Source organism: Homalodisca vitripennis, chromosome 3 (genome assembly GCF_021130785.1).
Source record: "Homalodisca vitripennis isolate AUS2020 chromosome 3, UT_GWSS_2.1, whole genome shotgun sequence".
Classification (NCBI taxonomy): domain Eukaryota; kingdom Metazoa; phylum Arthropoda; class Insecta; order Hemiptera; family Cicadellidae; genus Homalodisca; species Homalodisca vitripennis.
Genome location: NC_060209.1, coordinates 30,506,386 through 30,533,342, shown reverse-complemented (window position 1 = coordinate 30,533,342; position 26,957 = coordinate 30,506,386). Strand labels below are relative to the sequence as shown.

General features: G+C 33.4%; 1 protein-coding gene across 1 annotated transcript in view; it reads left to right on the top strand.

Moving 5' to 3' along the window:
- Positions 1–1,009: 1,009 nt before the first annotated feature.
- Positions 1,010–26,957, top strand: part of LOC124356748 (general odorant-binding protein 19d-like) — an 87,909-nt gene continuing 61,961 nt past the window's right edge. Inside the window, exon 1 of the mRNA XM_046807932.1 lies at positions 1,010–1,138. Within this exon, the coding sequence (XP_046663888.1) occupies positions 1,082–1,138 (57 nt within the window). The 5' untranslated portion in view covers positions 1,010–1,081. The remainder of the gene's footprint in view (positions 1,139–26,957) is intronic.

Sequence of the window (26,957 nt, the reverse complement as noted above, 5' to 3'; positions counted from 1 at the left end):
ATTCTGAGTGGTTTTCTAGATGCTATCATGAAACATTTAATATTTTTTATTTTATTTTATTAACGGACAAAACAATTTTACATTAAATTACGCAATAGATGATACAAGCGATAAGATAATATAAATACAAAATATAAAGTAAAAAGAATAAGTGTATAAATCGAGAGAATATGATACAATAGCAATATGAAGCTTATAAACAACAAGATGTAAACAAAAATATAAATTATTGAAACAATATATGAATATGAGGTATTCATACGTTTTATTCCCCCTTCATGTATGGAATAACGTAATATAACGCGGGCTTTTGAACACCATAACTACCGCAATTGGTAATAGATCCAGATTAGTACAAAACAGTATTTGCACATAGCTTTGATGATGAGTTTTTAACTAGTCTTGCGCAATAAAATGTTCAAGATGGCGGCCATTCGCATTTGTGAGAAATATTTCTCTAATATTTCAAAAATCACATTAAAATTGAGACTTTTCATCAAATTCCCAAGTAGTTTCAAGCAATATCTATTCTTCTAGTTTTTGATAACCCTAAATGTTTCACGATAGAAGTTTTAGAAGCATAAATCGTCATAATTGAATATGATTACCGACATAATTTAAGATTGATTGTACCTATATCAAGTCCACGTTTTTAGAAACTAATTAATATTCTTATAAGGACTTTTGTCTTCAAGATGATGGATTTTATAAATAATTGGAAGTCATACGAGTATCGTTGACTAATATTGGGAGTTATCTATCATTCCACCAGCGTTGTGTAATTTAACGTGTAAAAAACAATGCATCTTCTATTTAGCATTTCCAAGTGACAGTCAATTTCTTCCGTTTAACTAGGGAAAGGTAAGTTAAATATATGTAAGTTTAATTATTTAATGGTAGCTATATATCTCTTCCCACAAAGCTATAACATTGGAAGTGTTATATAATGCAGAAATTCGTATTGACGATTACGGAGGACGAATTGATCCAATATAATGATCCTGGGGCCGGCCACTGCCGGTCCATGACCTTGGCCGTGGATATATAAACCGCCACCTGAACTCTGACTGCAGACTTCACCATGGGCAGCCAAGGACTACTCTTCGCCGTGCTTCTGGCCTTCATCGCCATCGCCCACGTAAGTACCTACTGTACATGCGTTATCCAGTCTCAATACTTTATGAACAAATCCTGAGTAACTAATAACATCACTGCTTGAAAGTTACGGGTAATCTAACTTTCAGTCCTTCTATGTAGCATTAAAAAAAATATACAAAATATTATTTCAGCTACCGAGGAAATACGGTTTGTTTTATATTATAAATTATTTTTATTTAGAAGCTAGCATTCTTTTATGATTTCCAAAATTGTTAAAAATAATTTTTGGATACTGTATTGTGAAATAATACATTTGATTTTTAATGGCATGCAACACATTCAGTTTGATATCGTAAGAAATATTTTTAATATCGGTTTTGAAAATCGTACAAAATATTTTACATGGGGTAGAATTTTGTAATTATGTAACTGATAGTACACCTAGTTTAGAAATGTGTCGATGAGGTGGATTTAACTGTTATGATATTATCAAATATTATACAAAATTTCTTGTCTTAGCTCACATTATTAAATCCCAATTACATATTTTTTTTTCATAAGTATTAACAATAATACCTCTATGTTCTTTGTTTGATATGGGCTTTACTAATTTTTAAAATATATATAATTCTTGAAAATATTCCTATTATTTTGAACTTTTATAGTCTAAACTTTCTATATTGACATAAAAATATGTAGTAAAAGATTAAAAGTTTCAGAACGTAGTTGATCTTTTCAACTTATTGCGTGTAAATATGTAGGTCCGATTTGGCAAGTGTGGGATATTTTGTTTTCAGCTTTCATATACGCAGATCATATGTCTTCCTTGCATGCTAAGAATATGCAATATTATCTGCTTTGTTATTTACGGTTATTACCAATATTTTCGTCCTCGGAGGATGTGTATTTAATTTTTGGCAAAACCTAAATAGCAGTACCTTTTATTTTAGAACAAATTTTGAAATAAAGATTTTTCCTAACTCGACAAATAATGGAGTTATAATTTTTCAAAGCCGTGCTTTTTTTAAGAAATGCTGTACCAAACTGGGCAGTGAACTTACCTGAGATATATACAGCATCCATTTTTGTTTTGCGATATCTCTCTAATCGTTCTAGATAGAACAAAATTGTTTGTGAGAAAATCTTTAAGAAATATTATATACATTTTAAACCAATGTTTACTTTCCCTTTAGGCTCATAAATAAAGGTGCGAATAAAAAAAACTGAACGGTCCCCACATTGGACTGAAAATCTGCGTACGCAACTGGTTAACGAACTTAGCGAAAATATTCAAAAGATAATTGTTTTCATCAATCTGTATGATAATGAACTACTTTCTAATACAGACGAGATTTGCGAAAGTGATCGTTTCGCTTGTAGCTAAATCAGCTGATTTTCCCTCTCCAAAGCATTACTTTCCCTATGTAAACATCTCTTTCCCTTTATAAGCAATTGAAATACCATTATTCGTTTTGATAGTGCAATATGTTCTAAGAACTGATTTTAACACCAAAATTAATTATACATTATTTTTGCGTTTCCCTATTGGAAGAATTAGACTATGAAATGTCAGATAATCTTTTAAAAGATTTCATATGATTTTGTTTTGTATTGTGATGAAAAGTATCGTTCAATACTCGTCTAGAAAATTATATCTATGTAAAACCACTTAAATATGTGTTATTAGTATGACATAACGACTTTCGCTAATTGTATAAGATAACTTTTAATTGATAAAATCACAAACAAATATCACTAACCGTTATTGCTTCATACAATTCAAAACTTAACGAAATATTGAAATATTAAGTATTCTAAAGTGAGACATAGGCTATTGTGGATGTAAAATCTAATGGAATACCCAAAATATAGTATCATATGTGTAGTTCTTCTCGGTGTATTTGAAATAATCCTGAAAGTTCAAATAAATATTATATTTTTATTCTTTCCTCCAAAATAAAATTTGGAAATATATATATCTCTGATAAGTACACATATCATATATTATATCTCTATTTCCATAAGAGAAAAACAAATCGTAAATATTATTCCTTGGTGTCACAATCGTATATACAATAATAATCATTATTTTCTTCAATATTAATTGAAATGAAAACAACAGCTATTAAGGATTATTAAATACATACATTACACATACATCAATATAGATTTGGAAAAATCCAAATACAAGAATTTTTATTTAAGCGATAATGTGGAGCAAACTAATATAATATTTAATATTAATCACACGTAAAATTAGTCAATTGTATCACAACTGCGTCAGTGATAAAAATTAATTACATAAACCAATTTAGATTAGAAAAAAGATCAAACATAAGGGTATACTATTGAATGATAATGTTGTGCAAATTAATATGATGAGTAATACTAACCACATGTAAATTATTGAATGGTATCATTGAATGGTATTGACGCACGTCAGCCATAAAAATTAAATACATACATCACTTTAGATTAAAAAATATAAATACAAGTATATGCGTTCGAGTATCTGGCGCAAATTAATATGATCAGTGATACTAATCACACATAAATTGATCAATTGAATCACAGTGTTGGCGTCAACAATTAAAACCTGAAACTGATGGGAACTTCCAGATCATAATACCTATGTATTAGCCAGTGTCCTTCCGGTCAGACAATACGAAGAGAAAAACTGTGTAACCGGTTTTCACGACTTTGGTGTAATTTATTTTGACCTTCAGCATAGAAACAAGAAAAAAATTTGAATCACAATGGATTGTAATGAGAATTATCTCATTCAAAACACATGGAATACACCAGATTGCTTCGCTCAATTACAGACTAAAAGTTCCAAAGTTCTCAACAATTTGTTAAAGTGTATAATAGTTTGTTTTTAAATAAACTTTGAAAATGTATTGTTGTGCTGTAAGAAGCCGATTCGTTGGTGATATAAAAAGACACAAGTTTTTTGCAATAGATTTTGACATAGTAGATGATAATGAGCCAAGTACAGTAAGGAAATGGGAAAAAGACTCTTATCAAAACAATTGCCGAAGGGTGACGTCTTGGTTGAGTTTAATTAATTAGTAGTTAATTATTTTGTTGCTAGTACCACAGCTAAGCGACCAAATTGTAACGTCTACGAGTGTTTATCATCTTTATTTAATATAAATTTACGTTTGACTGAATGATTTAGCCACAACGAATATTTATTTGTACACAATCTCGGAGTGGTGATTGAGTGACATTAAATTTACGAGCCGAATTATACGTGTGCTAACGATTGCTATTATATTTATCTTTGAATAGTTGCTTTAAGGTAATATTCATAGCACTGTTGGTTACAGTCATTTTTGTAAATCGACTGATTTTGGTATATAGCAGATTAATGGGGGGGGGGGGTGGGGGGGGGGGGGGGTGGGGGGGGGGGGGGGTGGGGGGGGGGGGGGGTGGGGGGGGGGGGGGGTGGGGGGGGGGGGGGGTGGGGGGAAAAAATTAGTATAACCCCTTGAATGCTGTGATTACTCTTGCAGTACTTGACATCACCTCACTGCGGGGGAGTTTTTTTGGCCACTTGCAACCGAAAATTAATGTTAATCCAATTTTATTGGCATAAAACAATATTATACACTGCACTCTGAGTACTTATTATATTTAGAGGGCCAGTTTCCAGAAATACAATGAAGGAGTAATTAGGGGGAAACCCGTATTATTTTATATAAATTGGGATGGTGGGGGGGAGGGGGGTTGATAGGAACTAAGAGATGGGTAGGAAATTATCTGTTTATAATTCTTTAGCAAGTGAAAAATAATACTCCACAATGAAAAGAAACGTATTTATTTATAGAACATTTGTTTTGTATTTAACATCTTTGTAAAGCTCTTTGAGTTATTATTCGAATAATTTTTTGAGTTCGTGGAATAGTGCAAAACCACGTCGCACTCAACACACAGCACCAACATCGCATTCAGCGCAACTGGTAGCGCGATTTCGCGGGCGTTTTCTTGTTCCTCCTTGTTTTGTGTTTTTACCAAACGTGACAAATACGTTGATGCGATTTTTCCTTTTTTTTTTCCGTGGATGGTTAAACAAGAAGATGGAAAATGACGCCTGTGTTAGATCGCATTTTTTTTTTTTTTGAAAAATTATCATCCCACAGGAGGGGTCGGGCCACCCTTTCTGTTTTGTCCGTGGTTCCTAAATTATCAACGCATTATTTGGCGAACAAGCTCTAGGTGGTAACTGCTGCAACGTTGGTTTTTTCTGCCTGTTTGACAAAGGTTAATATGGTGCATGTGCATTTAATATAGACATATCCAATAAAAATGGAAAAAAAGCTTCTTATACCATCGAGTAGTTCGGCGTAAGCACAATTTCTACATTGAGCACGATCATCATAATGGTAGTCTAATTTATCCAACAACAACAAAATTATGTTTTTTCCAGTAGTTAATACTATACTAGTAATTTATATTTATATAAATATAAACACTATATAAATAAAACACCTCAAATAAGTCCGAAAACACATAAAAAGCACAAGACTAAGGAACCACTTCTGTTGACTGACCATTTGGACAAAACTTATTCAGAACTCAGAAAATTGCACGTGGTTTTGTGGTAGTTTGAAAATATAAAAAATATCGAGGTAAGGCCCAAAGCACCAACCTCAAACAAGAGAATAGTGTCCAGATAATTTCCATATTGAAGGCCCCCGCTAGATGGTGTGGGCGCCCTTTGTTCAGTAGTAGTTGGACTACAACAAAGAGATACATCGTGTTCCGTACATTTACGGGCGTAGCAGTGAGGGCTCCGCGGACGAAAAAAACGTATATGTACGTTTACAGCAGTCAAGGGGTTAAGAAAACTTCTAAATCACTGATAAATCTCCAATAATCATTCATGCATTCGTGTCTACTACACATTAAAACTGCTGTAAATAAAAAATATTCACTTTTTGTATTTTTTTACAGGGGAGAAATGCAAGAGTTGTCATGCAAAATTAGATCAAGCTTCAGTTAGTCCAGAAGATTATAACCAATTGAAAGGAAGCATTTCTTAATCCAGTTCTTATTGGAAAAGATATTTTTTCAGAAGACCAAACCTGAAGAGTTTAATGAATTCCTAACATTTTTAGAAAAAACTGCTCCATACGATATTGTTCTAGATGGCTTGAACATTGCACTGAAAGTTCCTAAAAGCAGAAGATCTCCTAGTACGTTTGCATTCCAGGTAACATTTCAGACTGAAAATGACTATGCAATTGTTAACAAAACAACAAAGTAGATAATTTAATACACTTACCAACACTAAAACCTTAGCCGTTTTATTAAAGAATCTCAATAGTCCAATTTGGATGAAATCTCAACAATTATATCTCGTTAGATTTTAAATAAAGTGGTACATGTTTAATGTCTAATAACATCTTGTTCAACAGTTATTGAATATTGAATTTTAATTAGGGTAAATTACAGCTGAAACTATATTATACACCAAAAAGATTATTCGATTTTTATCAAATTCGGTAGACACTCGTACTGGTTACGTGCCGAGCAGTCTGTGGCTGGATATCGAGCCACGTGCTGGTTACTTGGTCTAAGTGATACCACACTTTACTGATAAGGGCAGTTCTTTTTCTGGAAATATCGGACAGATAACTTGGAATGGTCTTTACTGGGTGGTTACCTTTACTAATAAGATTGTATTTCATTTCATGTTGTTACTGGCAGCACTGAATTGACCTCCTGTTTGTTGGAACGCTCGTCATTGATTTCGTTTGTCGTCAGCGCTCTGGCAAAGTCACGTCGGCTACTTAGCCACAATATTCAGTTGTCTGACGTTTGTTGTAGTTGACCAAGAGATCGGGTGATGTAAGCTTACAATGCGAAAAATGGATTGTGAATCTCATGCAAGAGGTGCAACGTTACTTTATGTGTAGTGTCATGTTTTTGCAGATTAACATGAACTAAACAATTTCTCGTTTTTTTTTCTAAAAAGTTATACTGTACAAAACTTTGTTTTATAATTACTTTTATGCACGATTAAAGCGTCTTTGTTGTTTTTGTAAAATAATGTAGGTCTTAAACTATTGTAAATTTACTGTATACTATATGAGGGTGAGTGGTAGAGAGGGCTTGATAGTCCTAACTCTGCCTCTTTAATAAAGGCATTTTTCAATATTTAATAACATCAAGATTTATCAATAGATTACTTGAACATAATTATTTTCATTTCATGTGTCTGTATTAAGGGGAGCAGACCACTTAATACTCAATTTCTTTGGTTTTTTGGTTTTTTCAGTTTTTAAATAGCCTGAAATTTTCCTCTTTACAATGGTATATAGCATGTATATGTTTTCTTTTGATAATTTAGCTTTAAAAAAATATTTTCTAAACGGTTTTGCACGCACACTTCAATCCTCACAATCAAGAACTGAGCGCGACGCAACCGATTTGTGCGTTTCTCTTACACCAGTACTATTATTTACTTGTTATAGTACTACTTCAATGGAACTGCTACATGTATTTTAGAGGCACTGAACACCACGGCTCTTTTGACAGCTGAATTTTGACAGCTGTATTTTTGTTTTGTTTTTACAGTTTTTGTGGTGGTGTTTGTATTTACAAGAAACAAATCGTTATTATTCAGTGTGAAAAGCTTTACAAGAGGTATATCAGCAAAGAAAACAACTGTAAAAGATAAGAATAATGAATAAATATGCAATAGAGAAGCTTCAGTCAGGCAGTATAGTTTTATTTACCTGTTCATTACAACTTTTTAAGTGTTACTTTTCAACATTTTCTTCATTTTCCGAAACTATAATTTTTCATGTATATGTACCTGTAAACTCAGTAACCGTTAATAGTAAAGACATGAAATTGTTTACACAACTTTAAGCTATCGTAATACAACTTTATACCAAAGGGTTTGTAAAAATATCACTTAAAAAAAAAACAAAAAAATGTTCAAAGTTATTTTTTAGGCTTTTTTAACAATATAAAAAATACAAAAATCATAAATATAAAAGTAAAGTATATTTTCCAAAATCCTCTGGTGTAAAGATGTAAAAAGGGTGTATGTATGTACATGCAAAGTTTCAATTCTGTATCTATTATAGTTTTTAAGTAATAGGTACATAAGTTAACATGGCGGAGATAGGGATATTAAAAGTGGCCTGCTCCCCTTAAAACAATTGTAGAATAAACTGTCTTATTTATATACTAATCAATATACACAAGAAAATAATGTACAAATACAACAAATATCTAGAAAATGTATGGCTTCTTGTCATTGCCAAAGATGAATAAAACGATTGTGGTATTGTACCATGCCGTCTGAGTGAGTTTGCCTGAAAAAACTCAGCGCAACTGGCTCACCTGGCCGCTCAATACCCTGAGGTCATAGGATTAACCCTGGACCTGGCAATGAACATCATAATGTTGATCTGGATCGATTCCCAAGTAACAATCTGCATTATAATTTGTAAATCTGACACGCACCTGTTTTTGGCAGTTTAAACAGTACATAAGCCAACACTACCACTACTATTTATATACCGTTTCGAACAAAAAGAATTGCTAATTTCATTAGTGAAATTTGTTTTGCTGTTTTAGCAACAGCGATGTGTGGAGGTTGGAACATTGGGAAAGAATCAAAAGTAATTGATGTATAAATCTTATTTCCAACCAATTTTATTATATGGAGCAGAGACGTGGACGTGGACTAAAAATGATTTAAGCAGATTGCAAGCTGCAGAGATGAGATTTTTAAGAGGGATAGAGAAGACTACAAGAAGAGATAGAATAAGGAACGAAATATAACACGAGAAAGATTGAAGGTAGTTTTCACTGCAAGAGACAATGGAAAGAAGAAGAATACAGTGGATGGGGCATGTGAAGAGGATGGGAGATAATAGAATGTCTAGAATAGCACTGGAGAAGGAGGAAAGAGGAAGAAGACCAAGAGGAAGACCGAGGAAAGGACATAGGGAGGATCAAGTGTGGAAAGACATAGAGAGAAGGGGACTACAGAAAATGCAGGTGGAGGAAGAGGAGACCTGGAATGACAGCCAAAAGTGAAGGAGGCTGTGTACGACGACCCGTGATAACGGAAACGTCAGATGATGATGATGATGATGAGCAACAGCGATGTCATAGTGATGTCACAGAACAATCGTCATCATCTACCCATTTTGAAGCCAGTGGCTGTCTGTTTTGGTCTTTAGATTTAGTCACAAAAGATATCCGTTTCACGAGATATTATTAATTAGTTTTAAATGAGTTTACTATGAATCTTTTTAAATCAATCTGTAGTTTCTTTTAAATGTGATATGTTATACGAGTAATTAATAAGCCTAGTTCAATCTAGCGTATTTTGTGCAGTGCAGTGAAAGTGTTTGAGAGGTACAATATTATTGATATATCAGGGGTATGGTTTTTTTATATTGGGTTATAACTGTTTTAGGCTCTCATTTCAATAATGACCCAAAATTGTAGGCAGATTTTTCACATTAAGGAACTTGTTGACCTGCCAAACTCAAACAACCTAGGCCTTGACAGTGATATATAGGTTTTCATTTTATTGCTTTCTAAAACCTCAACTAAGCCAATATTTTCAGCAAAAGTTCAAAATTATTATTTATTTATTGTAAAATTAATATAATCAGAGAAATATTTCCATATCAAAATTTAGTTTCTTTTATTTTAAGTTTTTAATATAATCATACCTATAGTAACAAATTTAGGTACATCCGACCACTTTTCAAGTATATAAAAAATTAATAAATTTTTATTACTTAATTAATTGTTTTGTAATGAATATAAATCTATAAATGTTGGTATATTTTAAAAAACATTTAGTGTAAGAATTATATTTTTTTGTACGTTTTTAAAAATAATTGTACCAATAGTAACTAATTTAGCCTTTCGTTTACTGTTTGTTATTGATAATTTGCTTGAGATATTTTGTGCTGAATAAACTATTCTACTCAACAACCTAGGTCAAAATAAACAAATCATTCCAGGGTGTTGTGATATGAATAAGTCAGGAACAAAAATAAAGAAATTAAAATTCTCTATAAAACATGCACTTAATAAAAGAAAAACACGAATTATTGAAACTGAACCAAACAATGCAGGTCACAATAGGTCTGCACTGACTGGCCAACCACTGAACACTGGCCAGAGGCTAATAGTATAATAGTGCATACTGTACTGCTTTGTTTATACAAGCCTTGGAGTTTTCTACTAGAGGTGTATTGGTTAAAAAAAATGTATTTTGTGAAAAAACACAAAGCAGTAAAATTATTGTTAAAAAAAATAAATAATACAATCATATCTAAATCTATATCTTGCTAGACTGCACTGAAGGCGTTGGACTCTAGTGTGTTCAACTCCAAACTTGTCTGGGATTACTATCAAGTCGTTTCTTCCCCTGGGAACGAAAGAGCTCATGCCCTGACCAACTTGGGCACAGCGTCTCGTTGAGTGGCATTTCTAGGTATAAATCCTTTTGGGCTGTCTCAAAATGGGTTCACACTGAACATGAAAGAAGACGGAGGCTGCATCCAGGTCTAAGAATGAGCAGAAAGGTTCTATAATTGCCTTCCCCTAGGATGGTGTCTGACCTTCTTTCACTAAGTATATTGGTGTCTTCTCGGGTTGTGGATCTGATTATTGGACATGGTTACCTGAGGAAGCATATTCACAGAGTCAGTATCTTTTTGGATAATGTGCTCTGTAGAATGTGTGACGAGTAAGAGAAAACTGCTGAAAACCTGCTCTTTAATATTGTCCTACGATAACAAGTGAGCGGTTTGCCATCTTTGGTAGTTTGGACAAGGGTGGTAAATTTCCCCAGGTTCTGATAGGTTGTTTTTGGCGGCCTCATGGTGTGCTTCCAGGGTGCGCAAAAGGCACTTGAGGTATAAGTGCATAGGCCACCCAATAGAAGAAGAAGAAGAAATCTACATCTAACGACAAAAAATATATATTAAGAAAAATAATTAGCCCAGAATGGATGCATTGTATCAACTTTTAAAAGAGCTTATATCAGGGCTGCTGTTTAGGGAAATTTGAATTGCCAGTTGTAGTGTTAACCTATTTTAAATTTAATAGGTTATGTGAAATCTTTGGTCATTTATAAAGCCATGAATCAAATTGTTATTATGACCGTGATATGTTAACTGAATGAACTTTTAATTATTTTGTTCTGGTAGGGGAGTGTATTTTTTTTCTATATGGTTTATTAACTGAAACTTATTTGAATATATTAAAACTGAACCATATAACTGTAGTCATATTAACTTAATATGAGTAAATAAATTTTATAAGTAATTTTACTTAACAGAGTATGTTTTGTTTTGAAATATAATTGGAACATGCAGTATTACCATAAATAAAAAAGTAATGCATTGTGAATTTTTTCAGTTAAAATCAGTGGTGAAACATTTTGCTTGCCAAAAAGCAAAAATTTTGATTCTTGGAAGAAAACACATGAAAAGGTGGCCATCAGAAGACATGAGCTATATATACAACAATGCCACATGTATTTCTCACTGAGGATATGTAAGTAATTTTGTGATTTGTTACCTGCAGAAAATATCAAGGAACCAATATAATGCACTGTTTTTGTTTGTGGACAACTTAAGGCCACATTGTCCTTGATAAATGCCAAAGGATTCTACATAATGTCTCAGCAATTGAGGATGTTTAGTTATGAACCATACATTTTATTGTAAGTCTGAATGTAATAACATTGTTCTTAATATCCCATATTTTATAAGCAAAATGAGACATCCATGACGTAGATAAGGATATCCCATGTAGGTGAGCTACAGATATATAGGCTACCTAATTGTTTATTGCATAGACTCTATGTTGTTGAACCTATAATGAACATTATTTCAATACTTAAATGTGCTTTAAGCTTGTGTCCAGATAATGTCGCATCGTCACCAATAAATGGTTTATAAAGCATCAGAGTTGAGTTTCGGATTAGAAAAAGGTACAGAAATATTATTTAGTTTGAGGTGTTAAGATGGCAAACAGTGAACTGAACTGATAATATCAAGTTCTGGTAGGCAAGGTGTGTAGACAATCTTGCTTGAGGATGAGTCCAAATATATCTCATCCACATATTCCACATGTGTGAATTGAATTTGTACAATAGGAAGATAAATAATATGTACGGAGCAGCAGAAGTGTTAGTTTGCTAAAGAGTTGAATACAGTTCTTACTGTAGGAAAGCTTATGTTTAGTGTAGTCAAGGGGGTAGATTCTAGCGAATTCCTCAAACAAGCCATTCAAAAAATACGCCATTGAACTTTCCCAATCCTTCTACCGTAGAGTCTGCCTACCCTAATGTCAACTCGTACGCATTATGTCCACGCGCCCTATTCAAATTTAAATTGTTTTTAGTAATTTTAGTCGTTGTTAACAGTGTAATTATCGAAATTTATTGATAGTTACTGTACGTTTAACATGTATAGTGCCGATTTAAATACATACTTATTATTGAACTAAAGTTGTTAATTTATGGTAACTATTACAAGATGGCTAACTCTTTCGTGTTTGTGTTTATCAATACTTTTTTAGTGCATGTAGTTTAAACATATGAATAAATTCATAACTACAAAAGTGGCAATACAATTAATAATACTAAACATTGCTTTTTGCTCTTGTAGGACAAGAAGCTTATAAATTGCACCTAGTCTTGTAAGGACCTTTGCGCTGCCTCCAGAGTATTCTGGATAGGTAAGGTTGGGGGTAGGAGCCGCCTCCTGTCGAGACCCACGAGGAAGAATGTAGGGCACTAATCTCAAGTCATGTCCCCTCGAAAGAAGGGGATGCCAGTTCTGAACTCTGAACCAGCCTCTCCAGTCAAAGTAGGTAGGGGGTGGCACACCTTAGGCTAGGGACACACAGTCCCGGTTACCGGGATGCCGGTGATCGGCATCCCGGCCGGGATTGATGAGAACATGTAGTTTGTTGAAGAGCGCACACACAATGCCGGTGCTGTGCGGCACAAAGCGTGCCGGTCCCAGACCGGCCGGCAAGCATGCTACCCGGCGACCGGGAGCCCTGCAGCCGGTGAAAATCGGGTTGGCAATACAAAACACTTGATATCTGTCGTGCGTGCTCACACAGTGCCGGCCGCCGGGTCCCGATTCCAGTCAAGTCTGTGTGTCAGTGGTGTAGCTGTTGTGGTGTGCTGCTGGTAATCGTGTATCGTGTTTTACTGTCGAGGGTAGTGTAAAGTTGCGATAATGTTTGATACAGACAAATTTATAGAATGTGTCCACGGTATTCCAGCGTTATGGAACATTTTTCAGCTTTAAGCATCTACATTGAATGGATGAACCCAATGTACCCTATTTCGTTGTTTTGGTAATTCATTTAGAGCCTCTAAACAACAAACTAACTTCACTTTGGATAGCATGATTCGTTCCGAACAACACTCAAAGGTTAACTGAGAGACAATTTGGTGTTTATCGCCGGGACTGTGTGGCCAGCATACAACAAACCGTTTACCGGCAACCCGGTGGTCGGCATCCCGGTAACCGGGACTGTGTGTCTCTAGCCTTAGAGGCTAGCAAGAACCTCTAAGGTTAGGGAACAAACCTGCCAACTCCAACAGTCATCTCCCGCAGTAGACTAGACCTATCGAATTGCCCTTGCACTTCAGAATCTCGACATTTCCAGTTAGTGTTGTGCCGCTCCTGGGACATCCATAAGGTTGCCCAGATTTAAGTGACATATCGGTTTTTGCTGTGCCCAGTAGCAGGTTCAACTGGGAGGTATAAACCAGCCAGAAGTGATCCCTTCTGGGTATACTAAACAATTTTACAATAATATTATATAATAATTAATTACATACATTAGAATCACTAACAAATGAAAATTGTCTAATAGAAAAATATTAAAACAAGGACAATGACCGAAACAATATTATTAATTATACCATGTAAACAAAATTTGTATAATTAAAGAAAAGATATTGTCAAATTATTCATTGCAATGACAAATTAAATCCATATTGTTATTTTATTCAAAAAATTAAGTAAATTATTCATGGTCTAGCATGAGCAATGTTTTTTAGAAATGCATGAAAAGCATTGACAGGGAGCCCTGACATGTGGAGGGCACATTCTTCCTGCAACTCCACTTGTGAGCACCATACAGTATTTAACTTACAAACTTATCAGATTTTAATATCGAGGGATTGGACCAATATTTGAAGTTTGTTTCTGCCTCAGCTCTCAGGATGACCCGTTCCTGCTGTACGCTACTCTGTACAGTGGTCTTGGCACGTGCTTCGTGTCCCAGGACCTGATGAGAGGACACAAGTTCCTGCTCGCTGACCCGAAGCTACAAGCCACATTTATCAAGTGGCAGGCAAAGCACCAGTTCTTGCATCTCTTACATTGATATGTACGGCAATGTGGGTCTTAAAGTAAGTGGTACATTCTCAGTAAATACTTGGTTCTTTTCTCCGCTCTCTTTCTTATCTGCATTGAATATTTATGGTAGTTCCTTTAATATGATATTCAATTGCAAATTTGTGGAAAATGTGATCTGTTTAATGTATTGAGTAGAGCAATACCAAAGGCTTTCTTGGTTCCATGTGTAATACCCGGGCAGTTTACTCTTAGTTGTTATCAGAATATTCATTAACGGTTTCTTTTTTTTTTGTTCTCTTAGGACAAGAAGCTTAGAAAATTGCACCTAGCCCTATAAGGACCTTTGTGCTACTTCCATAGTGACAGGATTTTTTGAATGGGAAAGGTTGAGAGTTGGGAACACCTCCTGTCGAGATTCATGAGGAAAAGTTTAGGGCATTAATCTCAAGTCATGTCTTCTCAAAAGAAGGAGAAGCCAGCTCTGAGTCCATCTCTCTTGTCTAGGCTGGCAAGAACCTTTGACTCTTATGGAACAAACCCTACCAACTCCAACTGTTATCTCCTACAGTAGACTAGATCTATCGAATTGCCCTTGCACCTCAGAACCTCAACATTTGCGGTTAGTGATGTGCCACTCCTGGACATCCATAAGGTTGCCCAGATTTAAGTGACACATCGGTTTGCTGTACCCACTGTGGGTTCAACTGGAAGTTATAAACCAGCCAGACGTGAACCTTCCAGGGGAGTAGCAGTTTCTTTATCAACCAGCAAAACAGTTCCCGCAATCTGATCCTTACTTAGTTCTTCATTGTTTCACAGCAATCATATTAGTCAGTTGCTTGGATAATTTGTATAAGCTTTTGATAAATTCTGTAACAGCTATGTCACTCACAATCGTCACTTCTGTCACGGTTTTACACCATGCCCAGCCATTCAAATAGTTATTTTTACCCTGATGATTTACTCAGGTGTTTACTTCTTACTTGACTCTTCTGTGTCATTACTTGGATATGGAAGCAATTAACTTTTGGGCTAAACAACATGGACTGAAACTGAATGAAAATAAGACGCAAGCAATGACTATAGATAACTAGAGACTGGTTAATCGGGATACCCCGCAGAAAATAAAACTTAACTGTCATGAACTAAACTACCAATAAAATATAAATTGAAGAATCTCGGACTGACTATGAATACAAGCCTAAAATGGACTAACTATGTTACAATAATTTGTAACAAAGTCTTTATTGGCATCCATTGTTTATAGAAGTTTGCTTTTTATTTGCTTTGCCATTCAATATTAAGGTGATATTGGTTAAGACTCTTATATTTCCACAATTTAACTTATGTGACGTCGTGATCAGTGATTTGACTGTTTAGCTATTGGACAGATTGCAGCGTGCCAGAATTACCGTATTAGATTTAATTTTAATCCTAGACATCAATAAGCATGTTTCATAATTTTTTCACCAGCTATCATTCTTGAAACTTCAATTTTTAATAGGTTGTTTACTGTTCAGGCTCACTGCCTTTGTAACGCTCATCCTGACGATATTAGAAGTATTGAGGGTTGTGTATGCTTCGGGGCGAGGGTCAGGGACTGGTGGGCTACAGGGGTCACGGTGGGTGGTGCTCACAGCGTGTGACGTCAGACAATATGTTAGAGCTTGAATGTGTTTTTGGTCTATTATTTTCTTTTTTACGTTGTTAGTTTTTTTTCTTTATCTTTTATTAAGAAATATATTATTAAGTATTATTATTAGTAGTTGCATGAGTTACTTCATGTAACTTAAGCAATTTTGTTTACATGTTATTATAAAGAATAATTATGTTAAAATTTTACAGTATCTGTATTCAATTATTTGTTAATTTTCTGTATGTATATGAGGTTGAGTGGTAGAGAGGGCTTGACAGCCCTAACTCCGCCTCTTTAATAATGGAATTTTTCATTTCATGTCAACCCCTTTACAGTGCGTTGTTTCATTTCATCTAATGAAGTAACCATTGTGTCAATTAATTTTTTTAGTCTGTGGATTTCATAATCTCTTGTCTCAAAATTGAGCTGATATACAGAATGTATTAAAAAGAACTCCCTAGCTTTAATGGTTCCAAGTGACATACACTATTCTAGTTTGTGGTATGTGATTCATCAACTCTCCAAGTTTGGCTACCCTGCAGCTGGCATCCTCATGAAGTCATTAAGCATCTATGCGACACTCCCTAAGTTAATGTCTGGTGCGGTTTGATGAAAGATTGTGTAATTGGTCCCTTCATCTTTGTTGAAAAAACAATAAACGGAGACGTTCACTATGAAATGTTTACAGAGAATATCTTTCCCCAAATGGACGATATTGAGGTGGAAAGGAGGGTTGTGTTTTTTCCAACATGATGGCGCCCCACCTCATTACAGTAACCGTGTACGCATGGTTCTTGATATTCGCTTTCCAGGAAGGTGGATAGGTAGGGCTGGCCCAATACCTTGGCCACTATGAAGCCCAGACTTAACCCCACTGGACTTTTTCTTTAGGGGGCACATAAAAAATGTTCTGTGAAAAAAATGAGAGACATCAATCATTTACACCTAAGAAACGTTGGGGCAATTACATCTGAAATGTTTGGTGAATACATAGCAAAAAAGCGGAATATTGTCTCGACGTGTGCAGGACAACAAATGGATCCCATGTTGAAGCCTACTAACATTAAACAAAACTTGGACTTCTCTTTCATGACACATACTCATTGATGTCGTTTTTAATTAGTTTGTTTATTAAATTTATACTTAAACTTGGGAGTTCTTTTTAAAAAAAACCTGTATTTTCAGCTATGATCCATTTATTAGATTATATCTTGGTTCATTGGTTGGATTAAAGAAGTTACATTTTGTGGTAGAAATACTTTATCTACCTTAGTCAGTTTTTCACTACGTTTCACTTGTTGGATTGATTATACAAAGACTTTTGTTACATTCTTGCATGCCCACAGATACTATGTGTATTAGTTTATGTTGTATGGCAATTTAACTTATAATCATAAACGTCTATATAGACCATGGTGGTTCACTTCTAGCATAGAACAACCCAAAAAATGGTTTAATCTGTTACCATTTCATGTTATATTAATTAGTTAGATCAAATTGGCAGATGTTAGTGTTTGATTTGTGTGCAGGAACCAGTGTCATTCATGCAGAGCATCCAGTGCAACGCGAGGGGTGACTGGCACATCCCGTACGTGGTGAAGGAGGATCTGCCCCACAATGTGAGAGTGGATAACTACCACAGACACTGGCTCTGCCTGTCGTCACAACCATCGCAACAAGCTTCTGGCTCTTACAACAAGCGGAAACAGCCTGTCTCACATAACAGACCTAAGGTTGTCTTAAAGTCTCTGTTTGACTCTTAGATTCAGTGTAATCTTTAAACTTTAACTGCAGTGTGATTGTTATCTGTATGGTGCTAAACCATCACTGAGTTATTTATGATATAGTTTAAAAGTACAGGGATCTCTGTGGGCGATACAACTTAGCTATAAAATGGTATTAAACACTATTATGTCCACGACCACTTAAAATTCAATCTGCTGTAACATTATTTTAATTTTTGTAAATCTTACATTTTTTAATTTGTGCAAAATATTGTTTATATTTTGTGACTAATTCTTTCATTTAATGTATAAAACAAAATAAGAAAAAAAGTCTGTAAGCAACAGAGTTTATGAAACTTTCCTATGGACATTTTAGTACTGAGGGATAAGACATTAGACCAGATTCTGTAGCACTAAAATATTAAAGAATAGAAACCAAATGTGTAGAATAGATTTTTACTATGATAATAAATTTGTTAATTTTGATCGTTTTCAATCATTATACCTATATTAATGTTTTTCTTGGTCTTTTTCAAAATCTGATCAGTTATCGGTAATTTAAATATTTCAAAATGTACAGTCCAGAGAACTTTCATCATTTATAAATGTTCTGAATGACAAGTTAGGATGTAAGACAATTAGGAAGATCAGGAATTATGCTTGAATAAAGCTACCGATCATATTAACAAGTTAGGTTATTCTAGATCTAGAATGTAGATTGATTTCTGGGGCCTAAATACAAATTCCATAAATGCTCATAGACAAAAAAGCAATTTTTAAGAGTATTAAAAAAGAACTTTGATGACCGGTTTCTTTCCCTTATCATTAACAAAATTAAACTTTGTGAAACATTTGTGTGCACGTTGCATTTTTTATAACAGGCAATGGTTAGGTATTATCTCTTACTCTTAAAATTGTGATTGTTTTGTGTTTGGGTTGGACTGAGAAAACTTACTACAGTAAAAAAAAGTCAATCGCTTGTATTCCACATTTGGTATAAGGAAAGGGTTGAATAAAAAATCTTAACTTTTCGACTGTGTCTTACTCTTCAGTAGACATGAGTAGAGTGCTGATCGTCAAACAATTGTTGAAATAATGTGTAGACAAACATATGTGGGCATACTCACAAACACAAAGACTTGAGCTTTTTTTAAAATGACTCGATTTAATAATAATACTTTTTACTTAATACGATTCATAATTACTTTAATTGCCTAAAAGGAAATACGTGCATGTATACTTTGTGGGCCACTTTAACTTTGTTTTACCCTCATTGTTCTCTACATTAATACAATACTAACTTATTAATTCATATTTAAATTTTATAAAAAAAAGCTAAGGTTTATTGAAGGAATAGTTAAGTAAATTTAATTATGACAGTTTTTCAACTTCATAATATGCTCATAAAATAATCCTTACACCCTAGTAAGGTATTCAAGTTGTGGTATTCAAGTTTTAGCTTACCTTGTTTTATTTGAAAAATCCCTTATTAACATCCAATGTTACTAATATAACATTCTTATTACTAAAAATAAATAGGCATTGAAGACAGTTTTTAGCAGTATTTGTATTTAACATATAAAATAAATAAATAACACAATCAATTGTACACTCATACAATTACAAATCATTTCCAGTAAAATTGCTTCAGGAGTTCCACATCTATACAGACTCGAGGCCCAGCTGAAACATAGAAATAAATTTATTACTTAAAACAATTTAAAAGATATGATTATAGTATGAACTATAATTAATTATTTTGCTTTTACTCACTTGTTAAAGGAGATTGGTTTTTAAAAGTTTCAAAATGGACATATGCTTATTTTCTCACGTTTTACAATACAGCTAATACTGAGTACTAGGTGGCTGATCTGAACATTGTAAAGGTCTGCTACTGTAGGCTGAGTAACATAAACATGTTCAACGCTACTGTAAACAACTGAGGTTACCCAGTACTGTTTTAATCTGAGAATCATTGTTGGCTATCAAACAACTTAGTGTAAGATCCCAGAAGTTGCTACTTAGGATAGGTAGTAAACATTTGAAAACTCATTATCATCAATTGAACTAAACATATTTTCCTCACAACAGCAAACATGAAACAGCTTGTCATATACTCTCAAAAACTGTTATTTCTAATTTTTCCATAACCATAGCAGTAGTAAAGTAGCTCATAATGTCAGTCGTCCTAATGCAATTTAAAAATGTAATGTGAAGTTGACATCATTTTTGTAGGTTAATGCAAATGATGTCTCGAGACATTATTTTATATATGATGATAGTATTGAAATGCTGTATGTTCTTTTGTGAAAAGTATGGCAGTCTTGTAAAAAATGTGATTGAATTAAAAAACTGTCACACATTTCACAAGACAACACACAACATTTTTGTAACGCCTATCAGCTTACACATATTCAAACAATATCTGAAACATCAATTATCTAGATTAATCTCACATTGGTGCTTAGTAAAGGTCTAATAGAGATATTTGAGAGCTACTACGTGTTTGTTTTCAATCATGTGATTCCCATTATCTCAATGTTTTAGGATTAGCAAGAGTAGTATATTCTTGGCCCATGTCATGTTTCAAGAAATTTATAAGCCAACCATGGAGAGGTTAAAGTAACTGTACAATCAAGTGATTGAAGAGCAAGTATCCTAGTCATGGTACTCCACTCATGTGATATTGATGGATACGACATATATGATCCCTTGTATGTGGGACGATTGTGTCGTTAGAGAATTCTGAAAACTAAAGGGACAACATGAAGAAATAAGTATCTGCAGCTGTTTTCCAAGTACTAACAGCTCTTCTGCCTTGATGAAGGCTTTATGTCAAGTAGTATGTCAGGCTTTACGAGTTGCATCAAGATAACTCCCAGGAAAGGGTTGGTTCAGTAATTGATCATCATACACACTTTATCCCTTCTTGAGTACAAGTGTTTATCTCACCCATGATTAATTTTTCAGGCAGAACTTTGTTACATAAGTTCTTTGCCAGCTTGAACATTTAACCCTGACACACTCATAGTATGCAAGTGCAAGTTGATTTGAGTCGTGCATTCTGCAGTGGCACTGAGTCATCTATCGATTCAAGTCTTGCGAACAGTTGAGGGTTAAACTTTGTGCCAATAAGAGATACATTGGAATGGAAGCATTTGGAGAATGGTTCTGAATAAAGAAACCAACTGCAAATTGTTATTTATCTTATATGTAACAGAGCCTAATTGTAAAATGAAAGGAATAGCCAGCTACCTAATTTGTCATTACTCTCTCGAATTTTGAAGCAGAAATACTCAATAACCAAGTTCAAGATCATCACCAGCTAGAGTATGGAGGTAGGCACAGGTTTAGACAAGACAACCATGGAAACAGGACCTGTTTTGTGCTTAGCTTGAAAACAAAGTATCTGAAATCCTAAACCTCTATGTACTAAATGGAACCATACACTACATTATTAATGTCTGCAGTTGGTAAGTAAAAGAATAAGTTGGATTGTGAGTGCGTTAATAATATTGTGGATGCAGTTTTTATCTCTCTAACCGTAAAATATTTGCTTATTGCTTCTACCATGATTAAGTTTGAGCTTCCCCTTGGAATTTTACATCAAACACTGTAACAGATTACTGGTAGGTAATTATTAAGAAATGTGTAATATAACGTTTACCTTAGTAGAAGCAGCCATAGTACAGTTGGCCACTATTACAGCTACCTCGCACTTGTCCTCAGAGTTTTTCACTGTAAAAATATAATTTTTGTTATTTTACATTCCTTCCTCTTATATTTGGAACTTTGACTGCGGTGTATGTCTGCATTAGAGTAAAAAATTTTCAGCATGAAAAATATTTAGAAGGAAAAGGCACAGTATGTGCAGCATGAGAATTTTAGTTTGAATTTTTTATAGAGTTGCTAAATACATCCTTTGATGTAAATATTGGCAACATTGATATTTGAGATTAAAAAATTCACAATGATACGTTATTGTTTTTTATGTAATTGTATTTTGAGCATTTCTAATTTGAAAATATTTGAGTCCTATCAAGTTTGAGATTTCAAATAAAATTACAAAAGTAATGCATTTGTATCTTTATGACTGTTAATACAACAAATATTTGCAATATTCTTGCTGTTATCTTTATACTTTCACTGTGAAATATTTAAACAATGTCTCTTACTTATGAAATTTTTATCATTGTTTCTCTTAAATGCACTTAAAATATATAAATGTTAAAGCCGTACTCACCCTCCTTAGCACAGATATCAACAACCTGCCGAGCCTTGGCCAGTTTTTCCGGAGATCTCATGTATGACTGTTTGGCCAGCTGGTACACTCCTTCCGCATTATACTTGCCTTCTTTGGTCATCTGCGTTGTTATAATGTAGTATAAGATAGTAGAATTATAAATTTCTAAGGTGTGTTAATTATTGTTTGGTAACCCTCAAGGTATGTAGTACATATCAATAGATTATTTTATTTGTTATTGATGTCAATAACAAAATTATTTGCTTTTTTGAAATCTTTTATAATTTAGGAATGAACACAATTACACTAATATTTATTATTTTAAACGAGTCTTGAGAGATAAGCAATACATATCTGGGTCAGAAAAAGCTTAAATACGGAAAATATAAAATTCAGTGTAGCTTAAAAATTATCTGTAAATTGTGTTTCTTTTTATGACAATACCTCAAGCGAAGTTTAGTACTTTGGTACTATTATCTGAAGGTTACTATTTTTGGTAGAGTTTTTCTAACCATGGATTTTAAAACACTACATTTTTAGAAAGAACAGACTGTATTTGAGTTACTGTGAAACTTACATGTTGTTAGGAAGCCACTCTGTCCCTACCTACTAAATGTTATAACGTGATATAAGTAGGTTAAGACTACTGTTCTACTACTATTTATTAGTAGCACCAAAGTTAAAAATAGCCTTTATGAACGTTCACATAATCTGAGCTTGAATTTGAGTACAATCTCAAGGGATGTTTTTCTTTTCCGATATAAGATCACGTTGGATGATCTAGTAGGTGATGTGAGGTCAGGAAAGTACCAATTGGAAATGCCCCTGGCCATCACTGTGGACTTCGGTAGAAGAAAACCTTCCCTTGAGATAGTACCTAAATTCAAGCTTAGATCACGTGAGTGCTTGTTACATTTTTATATTTATAATACATACGTATGTATTTACCTACTTTTACGATAGTCTATAACAAATAGTAGATGGGGACAGAGTGGCCTCATTGCCGACATCGCTTCCTTTTGGAAGGCAGAAAACAAGAACCAATCATCATAATGGAATGTAATTTTAACATTGATTAAAATATAGGCTGTTCATTCTAATGTTTTTTTTAGGTCCCCGGTAAAAAAAACTTCCAAAAATAGTGGCCTCCAAATAATACTAAAGTACCCAAAGTTTAAGTGCATTTGGATAATAATTGTCTCTTAAGTGACTATAATTTACTTAAACAATATTTGAGTAGAAATTACTCGTCTACTCTTGTCAGGTGAAATTTCTTTAAGAACTTATATAAGTGCATGAGGGGGCAGGTACATGGTAGAGACTCACAAACTCAAAACTGATCATTTATCAACAGTTTTATTATTCTGTAATGTTTGTTTTCTTAATTAGTATTGTAAAAATGTATGTAATGTAAAAAAGGAGAAGCCGATCCCCTTTTAAGCCTTACTCTGCCCGTCCTCATGGGCCACTGGCCTGTGCGAGGATCTTATCAAGCAGAATAAGGGGGAGAGTCGGTACAGTACAAGGTCTTTGGTACTGATAAAAAGTGCAACGGTCACAGACAGGATTCGAACCCGCGCTATCTCTAACTCATGTCAATGTCCAACGTCTTAGACCGCTCGGCTATCGGCACTCCCAAAGTGACTTCAAAAATCACTCACTTCAAAAGTCACTTCAGTGAGTGAAGTGATTTCAAAAATATGAGTATAAAAGTTTGTTATTTTCTAATGAATTTTTGAAACCTTAGTTACAAATGCTCAACTATGATTAATGTTATTATTAAGTATTAAAGCCTGGATGAGCTCTGATATTGAAAAATAAAACTTCATTCCACTTGGTTAGTATTTTCTGTGAGAAACTTTAAATGTCAGTGGGACAAAGAAAAGTCTGAAACTAGAGAGAATAATTTCAACTCTGTAGATATTTAGGAAGTGGTAAATTTAATTATGAGCAAGTGAAAGCCAAATCACTGAGTGTTAAAGTGATGATTGCATACTTACCACTCCAGTATTTTGAAATATGCATGCTAGAAGACACTGAAACAGCACAGAATAATTTTTAAAGAAGTTAAATTGAGTTCATTTTACATCTTTTAATAGAACACAATGTATTTGAGTTTGACTTTTATTGGATATTCTAAATATTCTTTTAAAAAATTTAATATAGCAATAAGTATTCATCAAAGTAGTGGGTAAGTAAATAAATCATTTTCTGCAAGCAGATGCCTCACATATGTGCATAACACGTGTCAATATACTCATACAAGCTACTAATTTTGTAAAATCAAACTTAATATATTTTACTATATCACTACTTAATATGATACATTATTAAATTTTTATAACTATATACTTAAAGTTACATTACATAACATGTTAGTCTTTTACATCACACACATCACAACTTGCCTTTTGCAAGTTGAAATGTAAAAATTCTATAGTTTGGGTCCATAGTAACATGATGAGTTTTAACCAAGTTAAAGCCTGAACTTATCTGAGACAGTATAATTTCTTTGTCTAGTACTGTATGAATGTTGCATTGCATTGTTTATGTATTACTAGCTGTTTCCCGTGTATACTTCTGGTTCAAGTGAATTATATTTCCAACGCCGCCACGATCAAGAAAATTTTTCAAAAGTGTGTGTTTATAGCCATTGTACGCATATATGTATTACTTTATTATAAAGTGGTATAACACTTAAGCTTTAAGTTCAATCAGAAATTTATCTTAAAGACAAGTATACTTCATAACTTAGCACCTCCAAATAGTGTTTGGCTATTTAATATACGTAACTGTCTCGTAATTGCAGTTTATATTGTACAGGCACTTTGAAAACTTTTATCTTTATATACACAAATAATAATTTTCATAATAATCGGTCAAATAGTTTACAATTCTATAAAGTATATACAGACAAACATTCGTTTTTATTGGTTTATCAGTCTAGTTCTGATCTGTGTGATGAATATAAGTGGAAAATTATTTGGCACATAAGCCGTGATATTAAGTATCTAAGAAAAGAAAATTGTTAATATTTTAAGAAGAGTATCCCCACCTACTTTTAATTACATTGTATTTCACAATTATATTTCACTTATAAAATTAATTATAACAATGTAAGGAATACAATTAAATAACTGTATCTTATATTATAGGAATTATATTTTTAAATACTCTATCACATCATCTCCGACTGAAAAGTTCAAATTTACTACATTGATTTAATGGACAATACATAGACAATAATCGAATGTCACTGAAATGTGATTAACTCTAATAACAAACTTACCTTCCCGTGTTCTGTTGTCGGAATACTTTGACTTCTCTGGAATGCAGATAGTTCCTCTGTACAACACAAAAGAATGTTTCTAGATTAAAAATTCTTGCTATACAATAGCAACAGTATGAAAGAATCTTGTGAAGCATTTATAACTGCAAGTTTGTTTCCTATCTGTATTATTTCTTCTTTATCTTTATTTTAAGCAAACAGATTGATAAGTAAAATACATTGAACAACAAAGCTCATTTTTTAAAGTTTTAAGACTAAACTATCCCTTCAGAATTTGTTTTTTGTGTTGCTTTTAAAGGCATCACCAAACTGTAAATTTTGTATGAAATAAAACAGTATTTGGACTTTTATTTCATTAGAGATTACTATATTAGAGATTAATATGCCATATTAATTCTAAGGAAATGTACATAATTCATTGATAATATCAAACCTACATTTTTTTTGACTAAAGTTTACCCTTAAAGTACTCTAACAACCTTTATGGACATGATTCTAGTTGCTATGATTTGAATTCCATAAAAAAACAACTATGATTTTGTGTCATGACAATTTGAAATTGGCGTTATTTATTAAAGTACACAAATAAATCACTACCAATAAACAAATCCAGGATGAATTCAAGTTTTCCTGAGTACATCCTACATTTATAATGTATTTTCATGTTTAACCGGTCACTCAGGTTAATAAATATGCTTTACTAAGGTGAAACTTTGATAATTTACATCAGTCCGACTGGACTACTCTGTTAATTTTCTTTGCATGATTGAGCGTGTAAGAATTCAAGATTCAAAAATTCTTTATTCGTACATAGTACAGCGTATACATGAATAGTGTCAATAAGTTTTTTACAATATACTAATTAATCTATATATCATTTAAAATTAAAATTATACAATGTAATAAGAAATAAACAATCCAGAAGCTTATATACATGAAATACTAAAATTACATACCAGGCATTCCCAATGTCTTCCCTCCCAAAACTCATCAAGGGAGTACAGAGCCAGATTTATCAAATATATTTTTAACTCTTTTTTCATTTTAATAAGATTTTGTTCATTTATTATTTTTGTTGGTAGTTTTGTTAAAAATTTATGGCCCATAAAATCAGTTCTTTTTTTGAAAAAATTCTAATTTGTGCTGAGGGACATTTCTTTTAAATCTAGTATTATAATGATGTAAAATTTTTGTAGGTTTTGCATTTCTCTCATTTTGTTTTATATATATCACTGTCTCATATATGTATAGACTGTAAACAGTTAAAATTTTGTGTTCTGAAAACAAATTTTTGACAGATTCTGTTTTTTTTAGTCTAAACATTGCTCTAAGAGCTCTCTTTTGTTGGCGTAAAATTTTGTCTAAATTTTTCTTTGTCGTTGCACCATATATACTAATTCCATAGGCTAAGTGTGAATGTACTAGTGAGAAATATATAGTCCGCAATGTCTGTATACTACAAATCTGCGACATCTGTCGGAGTGCATAGATACCAGAAGACATTTTATAAATTACGTGCTCAGTGTGTTCGTTCCATGACAGATTCTCGTCAATTATGAGTCCTAAAAATTTTGTGTGCTCA